Raw genomic sequence first — 21879 nt, forward strand, 5'->3', positions numbered from 1 at the left:
CTATGTCCTTGGACCACCTTGCAGAGGAGTCCTCAGCCTGGTGTATTTTTAAGCTTGCAGAGAATAGAAGAAGGTGAAGGCAATCTAAAGAATCAAATGTGCTGTATGGCTGCTGCGTAAGACATTCTGTTTGCTTTATTGTGAAAAAGGACAGTTGGGCAAGGCAGGATTTAAGCCTTCACATATAGGTGGAAGACATCTTTAACTTTGGATGCTCTCGGCTTGCTTGAACTCTTAAATTAATTACACTGTGTTCAATATTAACTGGATTAATCAAACCCAAACTGTGTGCAGTCTGCCCATAGCTGGCATGTATTCTCATCTGCAGCAGCAAGCCAGTGATCTGCCTTGGGAAGCTCACCTAATTTACAAGGCTTTAAAAAGTAGGAGAGAACTGAAGAAAATTGTAAAATAAATGTAAACGCATTAACCTTTTATTTGGCTGACATAGAAGGATCCTAGTTCTTTTCAAGCTCTAATTATCTCTTCACACACTGTAAGGCATATGATTATAAAGTTTGTGTGATTATTTTCTTTTAATCTTGAATGTATTTATGTTTTTAGAACCAGATTCATGCATTTGCTCCTTGGTGGAGCATATTTTTAGTATCTCTTAATTACAGTGGTTTCCTGGTCGTTAGGAGTTGTGTGGAAACCTTTTCCCAAGCTGTGTTTCCTGTTGCGTTGGTCGGAAGCTGCTTTTTCCTCCAGGTGCTGCTTTAGTAACTGGAATCTTGTCTTACACAAGTGATTATTTTCAGTAGTTTGCTCTTATATTTATTTAGGCTTGTTCAGTATTTTTCATGGATCTCAAGTACGGAATTTGTTTCTTTAAAGGGAACTTCCAAGGTAAGCCAGCTTGAAAGTGGAAACTGTTTATTGGGCAACTTGAAAAATAGTTTCTCTGCACTGGTAAAACCTCTGTGTTTCCTCTAGACTAGATGGTTTCTGGGCTAAGCAGAGTTTTCACATTCTGATGCAATCTGTAAAAACACTAGTTAGAAATTATCAAGGAACACATGGAGTCATTTTTTGTGACTGATTTTTTTAAACGAAGAAATATTTTAATAAAAATAATTTTGATAATTTTAGTGAAATAACTCTTCATGAAAATGCAGGCTTTGTTGTCTGACAACTCTCTAAATCTCATTTGGAATTATGTATATTTTTTCCAACAGAGATGATCTTTCTGTCACTGAAGTCCAGTGAAATCCTGACACTACATTCTAGTGAATCAGCACTTTTTTTTTTTTACCATCATTATTTGAATATACTTTGGGCATATATTTTTTTTTTTTACTTTGTCAAAAGACTGTTAAATCATAATTTTAAAACAATTAAATCTTGTTGGGTTTGCTTGTTTTGTTTTCACTCCTATTTGGAGGAAGGACTCTGTGCACCTAGTTCACATATCTTATGATTTTTTTCCAAGTTTTGCCAACAGTCTTTCTCCACGAAGCATAGCGCAGGGACGCTTTGAACTTCCTCTTCCCTATTATCTGAGTGTATTCTAAATTCTGTCACGTATAAGTTAAACGTTTTTCAGAAAAACTGCATTCTTTGAAGCAATCCCTGGCGTCTTGTCTTACTTTGATATTTTTACTTAAAAGGGCATATAATGAGGCGGTTGTGACTATGAGTTACTAAGTTATGATGCACTTCAAAAGTTACTTGTCTGCCTGCCTGCCGTTGTCTGGTTTTATGTTTTTCTTCTGATTTCTGAAGGCTTTTAGTTGTTCAGTGAGTAGCCAGCTTACTAATAGGTTTTGACAGTCTCGCACAATATTCTTGTAGCCAAATTATGCTGTTGCAATCTGGATGGATGGGCAACAAGATGGATAAACAACTGGTTGGCTTACAGGGTAGCCGTCAGTGGGTCCTACTCTGCCTTGAGGCAAGTAATATGCAGGAAACTGGTCTTTCCTGGAGAAGGTGATGGAGATGATATCAAACTGAGGGGATCAGTCAGTACAGCAAGGGCAGGGCTGCCATCCAGAGAGGCTAGAGTAAGGTGGGAACCTTAAGAAGTTCAACAAACACAAAGCCCTGCACCCGGGCAGGAGGAGCCCCTGCAGCGCAGCTGTCTGAGGACTGGCTGACCAGGGAGCTGCTGGGCGCAGGAGACCCTCGGGGTGCAGTGAGCAGTGAGCTGGGCACGAGCCAGCAGCACGCCGGGCAGCAGGGGACACCGCAGCATCCTGGGCTCTATCAACAGGAACGTGGCCAGGAGATCAAGGGAAGGGATTATCCTCCACTGCTCAGCATGTCTACATGCTGTGTCCAGTTTTGGGTCCCCCAGAACAGGAGGAACATCAAAAACCTGGAGTGAGTTCAGTGAAGGGCTGCTTAAGACTTTGATGTCTGTAGTGAAAGCAGAAATCCCTGAGAATGCTTGCATACGTTTTATGGTCTGGTTGAATGAGTCCCCAAAAAATAGATGAACTCTAAAGGGGGGAGAAAAAAGAGCATTTAGCCTGAACTCCTGTTTTTGTGTTATCTCTGTGTCTTTCCCTCTTTAAAACAGATGCATTTATGGAGTCTAGTTCACGTGAGAACTGTAAAGTAGGGTAATAAATTAATTGAAGGAAAGTACAGCAGTATGAAAGCACCAAAAAGCCATCCATTTTGGCAACTTGACATCTTTCACGTAGGAATGTGTTAGCAATCTAAACAACCAGTGTTTTCAATTGCTGATTATTTTTTTTATAGTCATTCTAATCTGTTTTATTTGTAGCTGTACTTATTCAGGAAATCTGTTGTGCTTAACTGGAAAAATGTTTAGATTAAAGTACAAAATAGCAATTTATTTTGTTGGTTGGATAGAAACTAGCTACTGCAGCAGAATTGTAATTTGTAGGAAGTGTCAGACAAGCATATGAATGATACCAGGAAACGGTGTCCTTTTTACTTGAGGTATATGGTTATAATCTGTTCTAATTTGTTCCTTTGGAATTTGTGTTCTTTTAATGTCTAGTTCAAACCCTTAAGATACTGACCTGGAGTGGGAAGAGAGTCTTTCACAGAAACAGTTCATTCATAAATAAAAATTACAAAGTCATTAAGAAATCATCTATGTTGGGGTCCTGGCTTTAAAAATTAAATGTTGTAATAGGAGTGTAGTGTCTGGTTATCACAGTTTTTGGCTGCAGAAGGTGTGAGAAATGTAAATTAAGATGTGAAAACATGGATGTTGTATGAATAATAATATTGTACTCTTAGACTTGACTTGATGTTTAAGTCTTTGGCCTGTTTGTACAGCTATATGGAGATTTTATTTCCCCAGAAATACATTGGGCAGGGGCACACCTATAGGGAAAAAAATCAGTCCACTAAGGACTATCGCACTGATGTTTTACATTTTTTAATTATTTTTTTTTATTTGCTTTCTCCTATTGACCTTTAAGAGCATCGAGCAGTCCTTTAGATGACTAGAATTAGCTGGTAAAGCTTTCCAGGCCCCATTAGCTGATATAGGCAGGATCCACCAGGGCAGAAGCTGATGCTGACTATAGCTTTTTCTCCTGCTGAGGTGTTTGGAGAAGCAGTCACCTCCTGAGACTTCCTGATAAATAATCACCTGGCTGGAGGTTGCATGTATCCAGAGGCCGCTTCAGGTGGGGGTGACTGGAGACGAGGAAGCTGAGGGTAGACCTTATCGTGCTCCTTATCGTGTTGGTCTCTTCTACCAAATGACTGGCAATAGGACTAAAGGGAATGGCCTCAAGCTGCATCAGAGGGAGTTTAGATTGGACATTAGGAAAAATTTCTTCACAGAACGGGTAATCAAGCACTGACAGAGGCTGCCCAGGGAGATGGTTGAGTCCCCATCTCTGGAGGTGTTTAGAAGGCAGGTAGATGAGGTGCCTGGGGACATGGTTTAGTAGTAGACAGGTACGGTTGAACTCTGTGATCTCTAAGGTCTTTTCTAACCTAATGATTCTGTGATTCCATGACTGGTTCCAGAGTAGAACAGACTTCTGTGCTTCAGTGCCTGCATAGCGGGTGTGATGAGCAGCTGTACCAGGTCAAAAGGCAGGTGGCTTGTGAGGAGGAGTGCAAGTATCGATCAGCCGTGTTGGAGAAAATGAGGCTTTGTAGGAAGTGGAAGTTTTGTGGATAAGTGCTGCCTTCTCTCTTTGGTCTTCAGAGGAGGCAAGTGCTTAAGTTGTACTGGGGCTGGGAGGGAGGAGAGCTGTGGGTCAGCCATGGGTCTGTTCTGGGGATGGTGCAGAAGGCTGTACATCAGCCCTTGAGTTTCCAGTTTTTAAGAAATATTTTGCCTACTTTTAATTCTGTTCTCTTAAGAATCATAGCTGGTGTAGAACTGAAGTTACGTTTGTGTTATGATGGCAGCAACTGTAGGTCTGTGAATTAGCATTTGGTGTGTAGTCTGTCTTTCTATTTTCTATGCACAGTGGGGTGATTATGAAGTGGATGCAGTTATTAGTTCAAAGGTACAATTTTATGGTGAAAGGAAAAATGCAGTAGTATTTTAAGTGTGTTGGGTCTGTAGGAATTTGTGTGTGGACGTGAACAGCGTAGGAGAATAGATAGCTGATACTTTTGTCTGTCTTGGAACTCCCTTGCTACTGGCTCTATTCAGTGTTTTATAAACATGTAAAACTACACTTGGATTATGGACAATGACATTTGTAAAAAGAAGCGATACACTCTTTTTCTTGTTGTTTTCCGTTTTGACCCTTATCTTCATTGAGCCATCTTTAGCATTTCTGATGACAAACAGAAACCCAACATGTAGCAGTTTAGTTTTGCTTAGCCAAGCAACTTTTATTACACCTGGCAGAGCGTGAAATCCTGCAGCAAGGTCTTGATGTTAACTCTCTGTAACTGGCTTTGGCAAAAAAGCCTATGACAACTCTTCAGCTTATGTACTCTGAGTAGCTTCAGAATACGTCAGCACAGACAACGGGCAGCTGTAACCATTTCACTTTGCCCAGTGACAATTTCAATAGTTTACAGGACATTTTAGGCAAAATAAAACAGGGGGTGCAGTGCTAAGAAAAAAATTATCTCAGTCTCGTATGTTGTTCGGATACCGACTCTGCTCTGGGGTTAAAAATATCCCGAAGTACCAATATGGAGTGCAAAGCTGTCAGAATGTTTTATGAGAAAGACAGGAAATTTCTGTTGTCAGTGGGAGCCGCTGGCTTTTATTATTACGATCGAATAGCATTTCTGCATCATATATAATGTTATTAATAACTGTTCGTCATTCAGGATTGTGGAAGAGGAATTGCTCCAAGGAACGTAAGAGTCAGCAGTCACCACAGTGTAATTGATAATAAAGATATGTTGACTTAAAGGAAGATGTTTTCCTTATTGTATGCTGACATTTTACTTCTAAAAACTGCTTTAAGAAAAAAATAGTTTACCTTATTTACTGATGTTTTAATGGCTGTTTGGTGTGTCAGTACAGTTTTATGGCTTCTTTTGGCAACTACCTCAACTCAGTTGCTTCTGTATATGATCTGTGACCTTGATGCAGGCAACAGAGTGAATTACTGCTCTCTGATGTTTCAGTTGGGTTTAATAAAACTAATTCTGCATTTGGATGATAATCTTCATAATGGTAAATGCTTTTAATGAATTCCCTATCATTAACATAGCATTTTCCCTGGAAGACTGACAATGCTTATCCCACGAAAACCTTATGTTCTTTCAGCATTTATCGCTTTTGATGCTGTACTCTAGCTGTGTCAGTCTGGTGTGTGGAAGCTTGGACATTTTTTACCCAGCAGTATTTATTGGAGCCTCCCCAAATAAGTAGAACATCCCAGACCAGTAGCTCTTCTCAGTGTCCTCGTCCTCTTCAGCAGCAGCTCAGCTAGCAAATTCAAATTTTTTTTTTTTTTTTTTGTTGTTGTTGTAAGCAGAGAGCTCGTGAGAGCAGTTTAGAAAAAATGAACAGAGAATTCTGAGAGGAAGGGTTCCAGTTTATATATTCCTAAAAAAAAACAAGCGTTTTTCTTCTAAAACATATTCTAATAGTGCTCTGAGTAGAGTTATTACTGCAATAGCTACCACATCTTTTTTTTAGATGATGTTATTCTTCACTAAAGAGCATCATTCTTTTCTTTGTACATCCTCTGGCCAGTCAGCAACTCCTGTAGAGCAAAACAGGAGGGAAGGAGAGGTCCTAATGATGTTCAGTCTAATACTTCTTTTGCTGTAGGAAGAAAGAGGAACTGCTGGAGATATGTATAAGCAAATTCAGTTGTCACTGTGTGTCTGTACAGGCTATACAAGCTGGCCCTTTCTACTTGATGTCTTGTTAGTAATTCATGGCAGTTTGCTCTGCTTTTTTGGTGTCAGTATCATCGTATTCTGACATGTTCTTTGCTACTGTATGCAGAGAAGACCCTGTATATTAATGTTAATGACTGTGTGGTGTTATTGAAAAATGGTGCTGTTTCCCTACCTCTTGTCAAGTCAGGCTGCCTTTGCAGCTTCTGTGGGTACGTTGCCTGCACTGTACATAGGATATTCTTCAAAGTATTTTTCCAGTCTGTCTTGGTGTGACAAAACCAGAATCTCACACGCATGTGCACAGGCACACATATGTATTTATGGGTATTTGTATGTATGTACATATAAACATACATACATGTATATATTTCCACTTGCATTGTGGTGGAAATGTCCTCCAACTTTCAAATTAAAAATATTACTCTCTTGTGGATTATCATAGAATCATAGAATAGTTTGGGTTGGAAGGGACATTAAGGATCATCCACTTCCAACCCCTTGCCATGGGTAGGGACACCTCCCACTAGATCAGGATGCCCAAGGCCCCACCCAACCTGGTCTTGAACACCTCCAGGGATGGGGCATCCACAGCTTCCCTGGGAAACCTGTGCCAGTGCCTCACCACCCTCATGGTGAAGAAATTCCTCCTTACGTCTAGTCTAAATCTGCCCCTCTCCAGTTTATACCCATTGCCCCTCATCCTATCACTACATGCCTTTGCGAACAGTCCCTCCCCAGGTTTCTTATATCCTCCTTGGGGTATACTGTCTCCTCAGAGCCTTCTCTTCTCCAGGCTAAACAACCCCAACTCAGCATGTCAAAAGTATGTATGATAGCAGAAGCATCATTATCTGGCAACTTTTTTTGGCAGAATTCTGAACTCCTGGTTATTGACAGACAGTGCTTTCTGGTGTGGCCATTGATACGGGTCAAGAAATCTGCATCTTGCCTCAAGATAAACAGTGAATGTGAAGTTTATGCTGGCTAACGCAGTATTTTTATCCTGTCAGTTTTAAAATGGAGTTGCACAGCACAGAAGCCTTCTTTTATAGCAGCCTCTGTTAACAGTCTGTAGTAACAGTCTATCAGTATTGAACTGGTTCAGTCACTTTTAAATGCTGTGAGTCAGGGGGGTATACATGCAATATTTGATTTGTTTGTTTGTTTTATGCTCAGCTGAGCTAGATGCTGAACATGCACAGAAGGTTTTGGATATGGAGCACACCCAGCAGATGAAGCTAAAGGAACGTCAGAAGTTCTTTGAAGAAGCCTTCCAGCAGGACATGGAGCAATACCTTTCTACAGGATACTTGCAGATAGCAGAGAGGCGAGGCAAGTTTTAAAATATCTTCTGTGTAATCCATGAACTCACAATTTGGAGAACATTGTTGAGGGGTTGGAGTTGACAATGGTTTTAATGCTTACAGCTGACAAATTGCAGTGTTTAATTTCTTCCTTGGTGGAACTGAAACTTCAGATAACCTCCTTCAACAAACGTTGGGTTCTAGGGGACCTGGATGTCTTAGAAAATCAGACTCTCTGTTCATTGTCTAACTACATCTGGAACAGCTCTTTTCTCTGCAGCTGAAGAGTGCATCCATATCTACATAGATATGGATAGAGGTGACCACTTCTTGTCCACTGGAGTTCCCAAAACCTGGGATTGTCACCTGGCAGGAGATACCCCAGAAACATTTCAAATGTACAGATGAAAGCTTGGTGGTGTGTTTCAAAACAGTTCTCAGGCGGTAGCGATGTCCATTGTCCATTTAACATACAGAGTATGGGAGGCCAGATAAGCTCTCTCCTTATTAGAAGATGACTCAAATGTGGCAGCTCCTGTGTGGTTAAAGCAGAAGAATGCTGTAGCCTGTAGACATTTCTGTGTGGTCAGTATCCATCTGTTGGGCCAAAATGCAAGGATTGTAGGACCCGAAAGAAAGCAAGTGGGAGATACATCACTCCTGGCAGGAAAATAATCTGGAGATTCTGTCCCTGCTCCAAGACCTGCTCTGCTATAATTTGTAATGTCAGTGGGGAATACAAGCCAAGATTTCATTTTTCTGCGTGAGTGCTAAAAACGCTCATCTGCAAGATGCTCTAGATTGGTTGTCAGGGCACTCTTCTGAGAAGTGGGATATATAAGTCTAAATTCCTTTGGTCTAGGAAGGAATTGAGTTTGGGTCTCCTGCTTTTTTTATATATACGTATATACATATATGCATATATACATATATACATATATACATGTATGTATAATGCACTTAGACCAAAAGTAGACATTGTAACTGGCTAGTACTGGGCACATAGCCCTGTTAGAGGGTTAGGGCATCCAACTTTCTGAACTTCGGCCTTGCAGTATAATGCAGAACACATACACATCAAAGAAACTGTTTTAATGAAATATTTGATCCTGTAAAAACGATGTGTAAAACTACAGAGCTGTAGTATATTTGGAAAAAAAACCAAACAATCAAATCATAGGATATCATCTCAGTTCACATATGAAGGCTTTTAGTAGTGTAATTGTTTATTTTAGGTAAACCATCGAACCGAACTGTTCATTGTAATACTTGATATTATACGTGCAGCAACTGGACTTAAATCTAAGCAACCCTAATCCTACTTGTTCTGTGTTTGCATGTTTTATTGTTCAAGGAAGAAGATGATCATTCAAGTTTTCATCCAAGTATTTAATTCCCTTGCAGACTATCGGCATTATGTTGATAATAATAAGTAATTTGCTTGAGTAATTAATAACGTGAAGTCCCCATGCTGAGAGAAGATATTGGGCATCAGCCTAGGTTTTACATTCTACTGTAATTTATTAGACTAACGAAGTGATGAAGAAGAATGGCTGCTCTCTGCTAACATTACTCCTTATTTCTGAATTTCCACATCCCTTGTATATTGACATTTAGTGATGGTGTGCTTAAATGTGTTTATTTTTCTCCAAGAAGACTTTTAGTGGAGAGAAATTGAAAGGAGTGTTGCAAAATGGAAAGTTTCGCTCTTTGCCCCTGAGTCCCATCCTTGCATATTTCTGCCAATGCTACTGCTATAAATATTGTTGCTAAAAATGTTTTGTTTTGCAAAAAACACTAATGGACAGGAGACTCACAACAAAGATTGCGCAGGGTGCTCTTGGGTTTGGGCTGAGATTGCTGCTGAGCAGCTCCTGTGGGTGTGCTCCTTCCATATCCAGTTAAATTATTACTACTTCATACAATTATAGGAGCTATTGAAGGCAATATAGGCAATAACATCGTGTAGTCAGTTTTCTTGTTGCACTCTTTTTACACAGAACCGATTGGAAGTATGTCTTCCATGGAGGTCAACGTGGACATGCTGGAACAGATGGACCTAATGGATATGTCTGACCAAGAAGCACTTGATGTCTTTTTAAACTCAGGAGGCGAAGACAATAATATGCTTTCTCCCATGCTGGGTATGGTACTAGTAATGACAGCGTGCTTCGAGACAAAGTGATAAAGCACTAGAATTGCTCGTGTTTGCTGTGGTTGCTATTATCTCATAAAACATGTCAGTTTATGTAAATCAGATATTTTTCATGAGTGGTTTTCAAAAAAAAAACATTAACGTTTGGTTGCAGTACAAGAGAACTTGCAGCAAAACTACTTTATGTCTGGACTGTCTCTTTTTGTCAGGCTAGTACAGCTTCGTGTTGTGTTTGTCACGGTATGGATATGGGAGGTGTTACAAACTGCTTTTAAGGTGTATTTTTCTCCATATGAATTTAATTGAGAACATTTTAACAAACCTCAACAGGAAGTTTGTGGTAGTTAGGTTTTTAAGACTGCTTTCTTAGAGTCTGTTCAGAATTTTGACATTTTGAAGTAAATTTGGACCAGATGTATAGGGCAAGATCTTCAGTCAGTGAGATTCAGAGACGTGGTTCAACATAGCAGTCCGTATGTATGAAATATGACAATATCTTGGAAGGCTCTAAATAGTGATTCTGGTGTTGCAGCTCTTTCATGTAGCCTTCTTACTGCTAGAAATTGGATTAAATTAATCCAGAATTTTGTTCTGATGAACAAAACCAGATCTATGTTTTGGCAAGTTGCAGCTTGATGAGGGATCTGCTTAAAGCAGGGAATTAGAAATACTGGATGCTTTATCCACCAGGGAAATGTGCTTTCTTAATTAAAAACTTATTTTAGTACTAAAATGCCTTTTCCCAAAAGAGCCAAAATAAGTTTTCTTGGGGGAGATGATGAAACTCCTTTAAACGTGCTTACAATTCTTTTGAAAATACAGGTTGAAATATTTTTACAAAAGTACTTAACAGTGCAGAAAGAGTTCTACTTTAAATCCTATCCTATATTTTGGGATAAGTAAAGAAAAAAGATAATAATATCCTGGGGTAATTTTCTTTTTCCCTATGTAAAGGTGATTAAAAGGTGATTATTACCAGCTGTGAACACAACAAGCTTACAGAAAGTAGTTAAGGCACGCTTGACTACTAAAGATTTTTGTGTTTTATTGCAACGACTGAATTCAGGTGGCTGCCTATGTATAGGCATCCAATTCATGCATTATTAACGTTGATAATCATTGAAGCATGCAAGTAATTACAGAATCTAGGACTGTTTTCCCCCTTGCTATGTCTTTGGCAGATGTCGAACCAAAAGGCTTTGTGTCTTTAATAACGAACAGCGTAACAGGATTATCTGAGGAAGTGTAGAAACTACTTGGCGTGGTTGTTTTTTCCTAAATAGATGTAAAACTTACGAGCCTGGGCAAAACCCGTGGAATTAATTGTGTGCTGTAACGTATTACAGTGTGTATGTACAGGTACCGTATGTATATTTATTATACATGTGCAAATACACTGTAATATATACATGTGCAAATACACAGCACCAGTGCTGTCATGTTCTAGCACTGTGAGCTTAGTGCAAAGGCAGGGTTAGGCTTGCAGCAAGACTCCTCTACATTTACTGCTCCTGCATGGTCAGAGCCTCGGGAATCTCGCTGTTGGCATTCCAGACCATTCATTTGCCACTGGATTAGTAGGGATGATTTTTGTACTTGCTTTAAGGATGTGGCACCCTAGTATCAAGCCAAATATGCAATAGCTTTCATTCTCAATAAAAATAAGATGGCTTCAAGGTAACTCTTCATTTTGCCGTCAGCGGAGAACCAGGCTGGTCAGGGCAAGCCTTGTTTCACAGTTTTACTGAACATGATAGAATACAGGTAAGTTGTCCTAGTAACTCATAAAAATGAAAATCAGCTGAGGACATTAAAATGTTTTCAAATTTGTCTTGCTGTAAAAGTTGCCAGCTTATGGGCCTTGGGTTTGCAACGTTTCATGGTACCCAGTAAGTTGAACTGAAAAATTTACTCAGCTCTGTGACTCCAGAAAACTCCTCCCCTATGTGTGTTGTGTAAAGTAAACAAATGTGTGCTTGTGCACACAACATAAAGACAGGTGACGTTAAAAACTCCTCCTAGCGTCACCTGTGTTCCGTATATATAGCTGTGCTGCCTGAGGAAGCAACGGAGTAGCCCTGCTAGGCATCCCGGACTGACACAGGCAGTGGGAGTGGCACGGTGTTTCTAGTCCACGCGGGTGGGTCAGCTGTCAGAGTTGTGCAAGTTACACCAGATGTTTATGAACTCGTGTTTTTGATGGAGACTGGCTGAGAGCAAGTTTCCCTCTGCAGATCCTGGATCCCAGAGAAGGCTAAAACAATGTGACGTGCAGGGCTACTTGCTGTCCAAGTTCAGGTCCAGAATTTAAGGCTGCAGCTAGTTAGGTGCTTGAGCAGCAGTGTCTTGTACCAGCAGCTGCTGTTGACTGCAGATGCTGTTACGACTGTCTTCTTGTTAAAATTTAGCTCGGCTACTTCGTAAGCCTGTGGGCACCAGCCACAGGGCTATGTAGCGTGACCGTCTCTGCAAACAGCCCTAGGAGTGGTGAGGTGCAGCGATCAGCTCATTTCCCTCCAACCCACTTGAAATATTTGTTTGGTTTTATATAAACTCCCACAGGACTTTTAAGAGCATTTTGTCACTAAGGTCATGCAGAGCTGAAGCTGGGTGCCCTGACAATGGAGGAACACTTGTCAGGTATAGTAGAGAAGGAAAAAAGGGCTTTATTTGGCAGCTCATATAGAACAACGTGTTTCCCCAATTTTTACTTCTTATTTACTGCCAGGAAGCCTCCACAGAAGAGGATCTAAAATCGTTTCAAAATCTGAACTCTCAAACTACCAGCAAACACTATTACACTGAGCTTGCTTAGAAGTCTTTTTGCGTGGGATATGGAGGAAGCAGAGTCTCAAAACCCGCTTCCTGTGCACTTGAGCTATGAGACAGCTTTACCAGAGGAATGCTCTCATGCTGTGGGCAAGAATTTGTTTTGCTTCTGCATCTTGCTTTTTAGACAAAACTGGAGATTACTATTATTGCCCATCTCCCAGTTATTATTTTTTTTTAATTCCACTCAGGTTTATTATTTGTGACGTTCTGTTGGACACTTTCTCTGGAGGATTTTCCTGCTGGTACTGATCCTCAGCACACGCTGAAGTGGACTTTACCAAAATCAGAATCAGTGAGGAGGATTAAGTAGTCTTGACTTAAAGGCAAACTGAATATCAGCTATGTCTTGTGACAGCTGAAATACTCCTGCACTCTGATCTTATTTGATCTCTAACGTTAGCAGATCTAGAACAAGTGAGACACACGCACCTTCAGAAACAGATTTAAACCTACCTGCAGCTGATATTTGAGATCAACTCCAGAAAAGCAAAACAAGGCAGCTTTGTGCGTTGGGAGGGAGTTTAAGCTATTTTGCAAAAGAAGCAAACCTGCCTGAACGTGACTCATTGACCAACACTGAGCTCAGTGAATGCGCTGCCTTCTCGACTCCCTTGCTGAGCCACAGCTTGATTATTTTTTTTTCTTTCTTGTTGTTCTTTTCCCAACTTTAAGGGCCTGACCCCAACACCTATGTGAATGAGATCAGTCTTCAGGTTCCGAGCCAGTCTGAATTACGACAGAAACTGTCTTCGCTGTCATCGACCTGCACTGACTCTGCCAGCCAAGATGCGAGTGAAGGAGAGTCTCCAGTTATTCAGTCTGATGAAGAGGAAGTTCAAGTGGACACTGCTCTTGCTGCTGTAACTGAAAGAAAGGGCGCTTCAGATGTTAGTGATGAAAGTGACTCTCAAACTATTTGAATCTTAAAACCATATCCTTTAAGAATGACTTCTGAATGAATGAACACGTGAATGAAGAGCTTGCCTGAGTAATGATTTGCTAACTGAGCAGAACAGCCAGATCTTTTTACTTAGTCATTACAGCCTTTTTACAAAATTGCCAGTCATGTGGAGGTGGGTTTTTAAACAAAACGATGCCTAAAGCACACACACTTTAACAGCAGTCGTGGGGCTCAGGGGAGCAGGAAAACTTTTGTATATACTATGTATAAGAGAATTAAAGAGGAAGGATACAAAACTTTGACCACTAACCTTGAAATGGCTGATTGGAAATACTTAAGACTTGATGTGTAATACTGAACCCAAATTGTTCCTTGCATGTTTTCAGCTGCTGCAACTGAAGATTTAGGAACCAAACCAAAATGAAAAGTTATTTTCTACTCTTTACTACCTACTGTCTGCCTACTGCCTTTGTCTACTAATGCAGCAGTGTCTATTCTCTTACACTTCTTATTCAGGGCCAACTTAGTTATCATAGGTTTTAAGGAAAAGAAAAAAGAAACTGAAAAGGAGGAGAGATGCATATTGAAATGTTACACTCCTCGTGGAGCAGATATCTTAGCATTGTATAAACTTACTCCTCTTTCGAGATAAAATAAAGTATTTCTATCCTGACCATGTCTTTTACTTGATTACCCAGATATTTCATCCATGACAGTGAACAGAGGAGACTAATTGAGAAAGAAATGGTTATTTATACTGAGCACCAGTGTAATTTAGTTTTCCATGGTAACATCTGTTTGACTGCACTGATGCAGGCCAGCCGTTTAAGGGAAATAAACCCAAATGGATTCTAAATTAAGTGCCTACATGTTATAAACCTTAGGACCTGTAGTCATCATCATCTTTCTGCCATTTTTTTTTCTGCAGTCACTTTTCTCTCTAAACTCGAGGTCTGAACATGTCTAACACCTATTTCTTGTCAAGTCTCGCGCTCTTGTTTGCAGGGATCTGCTCTCCTTTGAGAAGGCTCCTGGCTCCTGCTCTTCATGCACGGAGGGAAGGAATGTAATCAGAACCAGCGTAAGTAAAAGGATGAGCTGTGATGTAGAGACCCCTTCCAAAGACCTGCCCTGACAAAGCTAATGGTTGGGAATGAGGCATCTCCTGCCCCCAGCCAGTTTCCCTAAGGATTCACTCTGTAGCTGCCAAAGCATTTCCTGACCCCTCTCGGGGAAATGACACTGAGAAGCTCTCTGCCTACAATGAGGTATTTACTACTTAGCAAGCCATCTGCTGAAAGAAATTTTTCTTGAAGGAGCTTAAATTGTTCTAGAAGGAGCTTTCTTTACTCACTTTCCAGAAGACAGACAAAATGTCCAAAAAAGTTTTGTTTTTTTATTAAACCTTGTAGTACAAACCTGGAAAGTAAACAAAAAACTGGCAATAAACAACATGAAGTCTTTCCTTACAAGGAAAGAGAGCAGAGCAGCGCTAATAAATTAAATGTCAAACTGTAAGCCATAGTCAGAAGTTTACTGTCAAGAGGGAAAAGTACACAGCAAGGCCATAAAAACCAGACAACCACATTTGAAAAACACTTGACTCTGTTTATGTTATTGTTAAATATTCCAAAACAGTTCAGTCTTCTGCAACAACAACCAACAAATTGTATTATAGGACTTTCCTGACAGTCACCACTGGCAAGCTCAGTGCAATATGGGTAGCTACGGTATTGTTGAATTCAATTACGAAACAAAACAGTTTGTGAAAACATTTTCCCTTTTTTATTCCACACATACTGTACACACAACCAGAAAAGGGCAACAGCTACTCCAATATTATTTTTTGTTGTTGTTCAGTGATGTAAGCAGCACTTATAAATGTTACAAGAAAAACCCTGTAAGCATCCAATCCAACCGATGAAGAAAGTGAAACGTAAGGCTTTTCTTCATCTCGTCTCCTCGCCATCCCTCCCCCCACCCCAAGAAAAGGCTCAAGTATTTAAAAAAATTTACAGGCATATGTACAAAAGGTGTGATTTTTTTTTTTGTTTTGTTTTGTTACAACATGAAGAGAAAAAAAATAGACAAGATGAAAGCAAATGCATTTTCACATTCAAAAGAAATATGCAGACCTGCTAGTGGCTCTAAATGTGATCACGTAATGAAACAAACTCGAAACAAACTCAAAACAAAAATTAATGCTTGACTGTGTAAAGGTGTGAAAAAAAAAACAAAACAGCAGTGGAATGGAAATGGAATGTTAGAAAGATTGCACGTCTATGACAAAGAAGCACTTATGGCTTCGATCACTTTTTTTTCTTTTTTTCTTTTTTTTTTTTTTCTCAAAGGATGCTATTGAAGGGTTTTTGATAAAGTAGCCAACAGCACCAAAAAATAACAGAATGGATTTCCTAATGAAATCAGGCACAGTTTTCCCTCACGTGACTCCTCAAGGCAGGCAGTCTTTTTTCCTCCTTTTTTTTTTTCTTTTTTTTAAAATTTTTATTTTTTCCCCCTCAAAACAGATGCATAGTGATGTGCTGGTAAAAGAGAACATACTCCAAATCTCCTCCTTTTGCCTACGGTTAGGAAACAAAGTCCATCTTCAGCTGCCATAACCTCTCAAAGAAAGTGTGTATTCTCCAATTTAAAAAATTACAAAACTCATCTTGCTGTGACAGAATAAAAGACAGCCAAAGTAAAGCAATTTCTTTCAAGTTTTTGTCTCCTATCCCTTTTCGCTCTAGAAAAATCTGCTCACATGACTGGAGAACAAATTAGAAAACACATCAAACTTTAACCTATTCAAAAAATGGGTTAAAAGCCTTTTTTTTCACAGTTACCAAAAAGGCTTTTTATTTTTTTTCAGCCATAGGGACAATACAAATTTCATATTTTATCAGCCCCTTGCCGGTTTTAAAACAGTGAACATACGGCAGTTTAAAAAAATCAGACTGCTATCTCTATCTACTCTAAGTACAAAAAAAAAATTCAACAGTTTAATGCTAAAACAAAATTAGTTCTCTAAAACCAGAAGAAAATCTTCTTTAGAGCTAGTGCAAAGACAGCTTGTATTCTACAGCAAGTACTCCAAACTATGGTATAATAATTACAAAAAATATATATAAATTGACAAAATGAGAGTGTTGGCATCTTCAGGATTAACTTGAAGCACTTTTGGATGAACTGGAGGATGAAAGCCTAGATGATGGCACGTCCACCGTCGCTCTCTTACGAGGTCCTCTTTTTGGTGTAGGCTTGCTGATACAGTTCTCAATGCTGCCATTCTTACCAGATACTTTTCCACAGATTTGATTGACTAGACTGATTATTTGTTCCTGTTCAGGAAGTGGGAAAAACAACACAAGTTAGCATCTGCTCTCTTTCTCTGCTCCCTTCTGATGCGGTGCTGCCTTTTGGACTGAAAGCTCCTCACTGGGGGAAAAAAAATCTGGTATTTGCAAATGATGCAGAAGTTGAGCTCATGTGCTACTTCGTCACGACTAGGAGTCTAGTAAAGATGCCCTGGCTTCCCCCCTCCAAAATTAAAAAGAGAGTAATCAGCAGAACTAGAAATGTCTAAACTCTAAGCAAGAATAAAGAAGCTGGGCTATAAGGCAACATCACCAGGGTCAGAAATGTTCTTCAGATACAATTTAAAACCCACTGCTGAACAAAAGCGCAAATGCCATAAATTTAAATCCACAGTAACATTGCTTATAATTTAGTATTTACCTAATATTTCTTTAAAATTGAAGGAAAAGAATCCATTTTTTCCTTCTGACATTGTTGTCACTGGTTGTGGGATGCTCCTTTCGTTTAATGCTCTGTAGGATCTCTGGGTGCCCAGGTGCTCTGAGCTCATGCACAGAGAAAGCCGGCTTGCTGCCAGGCAGAAAAAGGGTTACAGGTCTATGGTGCTATGACCAGCAAGAGACAGGAGTCCTTGAACTGCACATCAAAGTGCTTTGGCTACAACTCCACTCCTAATTCCATTATGTTCCGGGATGTGATGAAATTGGGGGGCGTTAGTGAGATTTTTCTGAACTGGCCGTCCCATCCTAATGAGAACGTTTAGACGTTATTTTTGTGCAAAGTCGAGACAGCCCCTAAAATTAAGTCTGCCTAAGAATGAAATAGATCTACCCAGTGGCATTTGACATGCCGGTTCTCTCTCTCCATTCACAGCCTTCAGAAACAGTCCTGTAATAATAACCAGGCGTGCAGTCAGGCTCTTTCAGAAATGGGAGAAACTTTGTGATGGTTTGTTATATTTCAAAACAATCACCATCATCAGCCACTACTGAAGGAGAGGTTTGCTTGCCTTTTCCAATGCCGCCTAAAATATCTACTTTCTAATTAGAAAAACCTAGCAAAAATAGTTATTGAATGTGATTCTGCTGGAAAGAAAAACTGCTGCTTTGAAAACCTCAACAGAATTAACAGATCTGTGAAAATACAGGATATAAGGGGCTGAATAATCTCAAGAATAAGAGAGAAACAGTAAAATCTCTGAATAGCTTCCTGAAACTCTTTGGTGTTTATCACATTACAAAGATGGTTTCACTCTTGTCTGGGCTTCTTAGCTTGCCTTTGTTTCTGTAGTACCTGATGCCAGAACAGAGGCTACAATTAAAAATGGACAAAGCAGTGGGGGCACCATCTGCCCCAGGCTTACTTTGCCGTGTGGGGGTTTTCCCATGCTTCTGCACGCATACATCAGAAACCGCAGAGCAGCCCACACCAAAAAGCTCTGAGACCTGATCTTATTTCTCCCACTGGTTCACTATCCGCACTCGGGCTAACAGTGAAATACCACCCCCTTATTACCCACCCATCCCCTCACCCACGCTGGCTGGCCGCAACCAGGTTAGTGAGATGGGTGAAGAGGTGATACTTGACTGCATGGCAGTGGAGCTTTAGCCCAGAACCCAGGCACGGTCCTAAATCACCACCCTGAGTTTTCTGATTATTCATTGTCACATTGAGCCATTCAGTCATTACTGGACCTCTCACCTACGAGTACTCAATAATTTTACCTTACAGAAGGTTCAGGCTGGACTAGAGTAAGAACTTCCAGTTAACAACAGAGAGAACTTACCCTGAAGCACAAAAGGTATCATAAATTAACCAAAGCATGGCCTCATGTTCTACAGCATTTCAAAGCATTAAATGGCTTCTCTGTTCTGTAATGCATGGTCAGGCAGTTTAGGTGTCAGGTTTCATCTTTGTGATCGTGTTTCCCTCTGTTTCTTTTACTTGGCTCATAATAAAGTGCCTTCTTCCCACACACAAAAAATACACCAGAACAGCAAAGTGCAGTCTCCTGGGGTCTCAGTGGGACAGAGGCAGAGCTAAGTCTACTCCCAAGCTTTCAGTATCCAAGCTCACCGCCATCACCAAGCTCTCTTGTACAGACCTCATCATAACGGTACATCATTTTCAGTCCCCGACAAGACTTCTGTTTTTCCACATGCCGCAGGGCACACTCCAAGCAGAAGACAACGTTTTCATTCTCCTGAACGACCTATAAAAAACACAGGAAAGCGGGTAGAGAAGTGCACTAAGTTCCAAGCTGTAGCCATGTTACAGAGATGACACTTCATAGAATCACAGAATCACTAGGTTGGAAAGGCCCTACTGGGTCATCGAGTCCAACCGTTCCTCTCAATCCCTAAACCATGCCCCTCAGCATCTCATCCACCAGTCCTTTAAACACCTCCAGGGAAGGTGACTCAACCCCCTCCCTGGGCAGCCTCTGCCAGTGCCCAATGACCTTTTCTGTGAAAAAATTTTTTCCTCATGTCCAGCCTGAACCTCCCCTGGCACAGCTTGAGGCCATTCCCTCTTGTCCTGTCCTCTGTCACTTGGGAGAAGAGGCCAGCTCCCTCCTCTCCACAACCTCCTTTCAGGTAGTTGTAGAGAGCAACAAGGTCTCCCCTCAGCCTCTTCTTCTCCAGGGTAAACCCCATCTCTCTCAGCTGCTCCTCATAAGACTTGTTCTCCAGCCCCCTCACCAGCTTTGTTGCTCTTCTCTGGACACGCTCCAGAGCCTCAACATCCTTCTTGTGGTGAGGGGCCCAGAACTGAACACAGTACTCAGGGTGCGGTCTTACCAGTAATGAGTACAGAGAGAGAATAACCTCCCTGGACCTGCTGGTCACACCGTTTCTGATACAAGCCAAGATGCCATTGGCTTTCTTGGCAACCTGGGCACACTGCTGGCTCATGTTCAGTCGGCTGTCAACCAACACCCCCAGGTTCTTCTCCTCCATGCAGCTTTCTAGCCAGACTTCTACTAGTCTGTAGCACTGCATAGGGTTGTTGTGCCCCAAGTGCAGGACCCGGCATTTGGCCCTGTTAAATTTCATGCCATTTCCTATTGCAATGTGTGAATTATTAAACCTGTATTTTACTATGAGTTAGTGGAAGGAGGCATAAATGTTAAGAATGTGTAAGAAGAAGAAAACATCCCTTTCTGCGTGCTAACGTTGGCAAATACGTACAATTTAACAAGAAAAACAAACCACCAATAGAAATGCAACCAAATCCAAGTAATGATCTATGTGTGAAACTTTATTGGTATCTAATATGTAGCCTAACGCTTTCCTGAAAGCAGCTGTTCCCTATTACTTTAGATGCTGTCTTGAATAAGGATAAAATCAGAAGCTTAGCCACAGGATTCCTCAGCTACTGTCTCATTCAGCAGAGGTCACATTTGTTCAGCTGGCTCCCCGCCAAGCCTACGCATTCTGCTTGGAATTTGACAACCAAGTTGACTTTTTGTCCCTTATTACTGTTAAGAATGACAAGGAAAAATCCTTCCCTCGATTACACTTACTCCAGAGTAAATGGACCAGAATTAAGAGGATTGTTTTTTTTAAAACAAACTCATTTTAAAGTTACTTCAAACTAGTCCTGCTCAAACATGTCTTAGCTGCTCAGTGGCCTAAAGACACGGATAAACTCAGCATATTCTATTCTAGGCTTGGAAACAGCTACATGGGATATTTTAACATCATATTCCCATCAAAAACATAATATACACAACCAAAGAACCCGAAAAGATGACAGAAAAAATGACTGAATATTGACTCGCAGGCACTGTATTACGTTTACTTAACTATCTGATCTCGGAAGTAAGTGGTATATAAGGTTGTGGGAGGGTTTTTTAATAAAACTGCTGTATTTCTAGCTGAACACACGCAGCTGAAAACCTGAAAGCGTCACCGCAGTGGTTAGCACACCCTCAAAAGCCAGCAGGCAATTACTTTGAAAAAGAGAGGGAGTTTATGGGCATGACTTCTATTTTTGAACAGACAGGTGGCAGACTCCACATCTTAGCTTGATAGATGGGATACACCTACCCTGCAATCTGGCTTGCAGGGAAACAGTCGCAGCAGGGGCTGCAGCTGCAGGCCTGAGATTCAAAGCATCTATTTTGAGTTGTTAGCTCATCCCAAGAACTGTTCTGACTTACTACCCACTGGCAACTTGCAGGTATTGGCGTTGCCCTTCCCAGTGCAATGCAGATGTGCTTGTGGCTGTCCAAGAGCAGCTGAGTGACTGCGTTATCCCTTCCTCACAGGGAGGGAAGCTAGCAGACACCAATCGTTGTCGTCTGTCACCACTGCCCAAGGCAATAAATGTTCTGACACAAACCAAATCAGCATCTCTGCTTCTTGTGTGAAGTGCATGAGATGTCTCTCCAGTTCCATGCCGTCTCTCAAATGCTTATAGTCCACTCTGGTAGGTTAGATCAGGGGCACGGGACCCCATTGATAGCAAAGGGTTTTACTCACCATGGAAAGATAGCACAAGTGCTGACAAATCTGACATCTCCTCTCTGACGTTTCTAACTGCAACCACTTTCGAGGCTTTTTCTTTCCATCCATCCCCGTGCTGCTGCTGTCGTGGCTACCATAGCGTGCTGAAGAATGGAGACCTGCCTCGTAAAGCTGCCGCCGCTGCCTCAGCTCCGTGTCCCTGTGAATGTTTAACGCAATTAGACATCGGCATCACCTCGTACCACCACAAAACCGTGTACAAGCTCCCTTTTACCACCATCATCACTGAAACCTTAGCTCCACACAGCAAAGCACCGAGTGTTGTTGGAGGCTGGTGCCATTTCCTATGCATGGTGAGAGAGAGACAGCACCACAGAAATGCTGCCTAAGAGCAAAAGCTAACTCCGGATTCTAACAGCGACCACTGTATCAAGCCAGTGGTTCTCAAACTGCTCCACAGAGAACTGGGGACTGCTGAGTACGTCCTGGAGGTCGATGGTTGCTCGGGGCCATGTGGAGAGTCAGGAGATGTGGCTAACATGACTGTCATTCCTGAAGTTGCCAAAAGCCACCTTGAGGAGGAGGAGCCGTTGCTGTCAGGAGTAACATAGCCACCTTCATCAGGAGGCA

The 21879-nt window shown here is 41.1% G+C and overlaps 2 protein-coding genes across 4 annotated transcripts in view; one reads left to right on the forward strand and one right to left on the reverse strand.

The window, feature by feature from the left end:
• Positions 1-15643, forward strand: part of DTNBP1 (dystrobrevin binding protein 1) — a 72487-nt gene extending 56844 nt beyond the window's left edge. For both annotated transcript variants that reach the window (XM_054057390.1, XM_054057391.1), the window contains 3 exons: positions 7444-7599; positions 9572-9715; positions 13231-15643. In XM_054057390.1, the coding sequence (XP_053913365.1) occupies positions 7444-7599; positions 9572-9715; positions 13231-13478 (548 nt within the window). In that variant the 3' untranslated portion in view covers positions 13479-15643. The remainder of the gene's footprint in view (positions 1-7443; positions 7600-9571; positions 9716-13230) is intronic.
• A 294-nt stretch (positions 15644-15937) lies between these two features.
• JARID2 (jumonji and AT-rich interaction domain containing 2) overlaps positions 15938-21879 on the reverse strand; it is a 230728-nt gene continuing 224786 nt past the window's right edge. For both annotated transcript variants that reach the window (XM_054057388.1, XM_054057387.1), the window contains exons 16-18: positions 21265-21448; positions 18882-18989; positions 15938-16800 (exon numbers count right to left, since the gene is read on the reverse strand). In XM_054057388.1, the coding sequence (XP_053913363.1) occupies positions 16624-16800; positions 18882-18989; positions 21265-21448 (469 nt within the window). In that variant the 3' untranslated portion in view covers positions 15938-16623. The remainder of the gene's footprint in view (positions 16801-18881; positions 18990-21264; positions 21449-21879) is intronic.

Source organism: Cuculus canorus, chromosome 2, assembly GCF_017976375.1.
Source record: "Cuculus canorus isolate bCucCan1 chromosome 2, bCucCan1.pri, whole genome shotgun sequence".
NCBI classification, from domain to species: domain Eukaryota; kingdom Metazoa; phylum Chordata; class Aves; order Cuculiformes; family Cuculidae; genus Cuculus; species Cuculus canorus.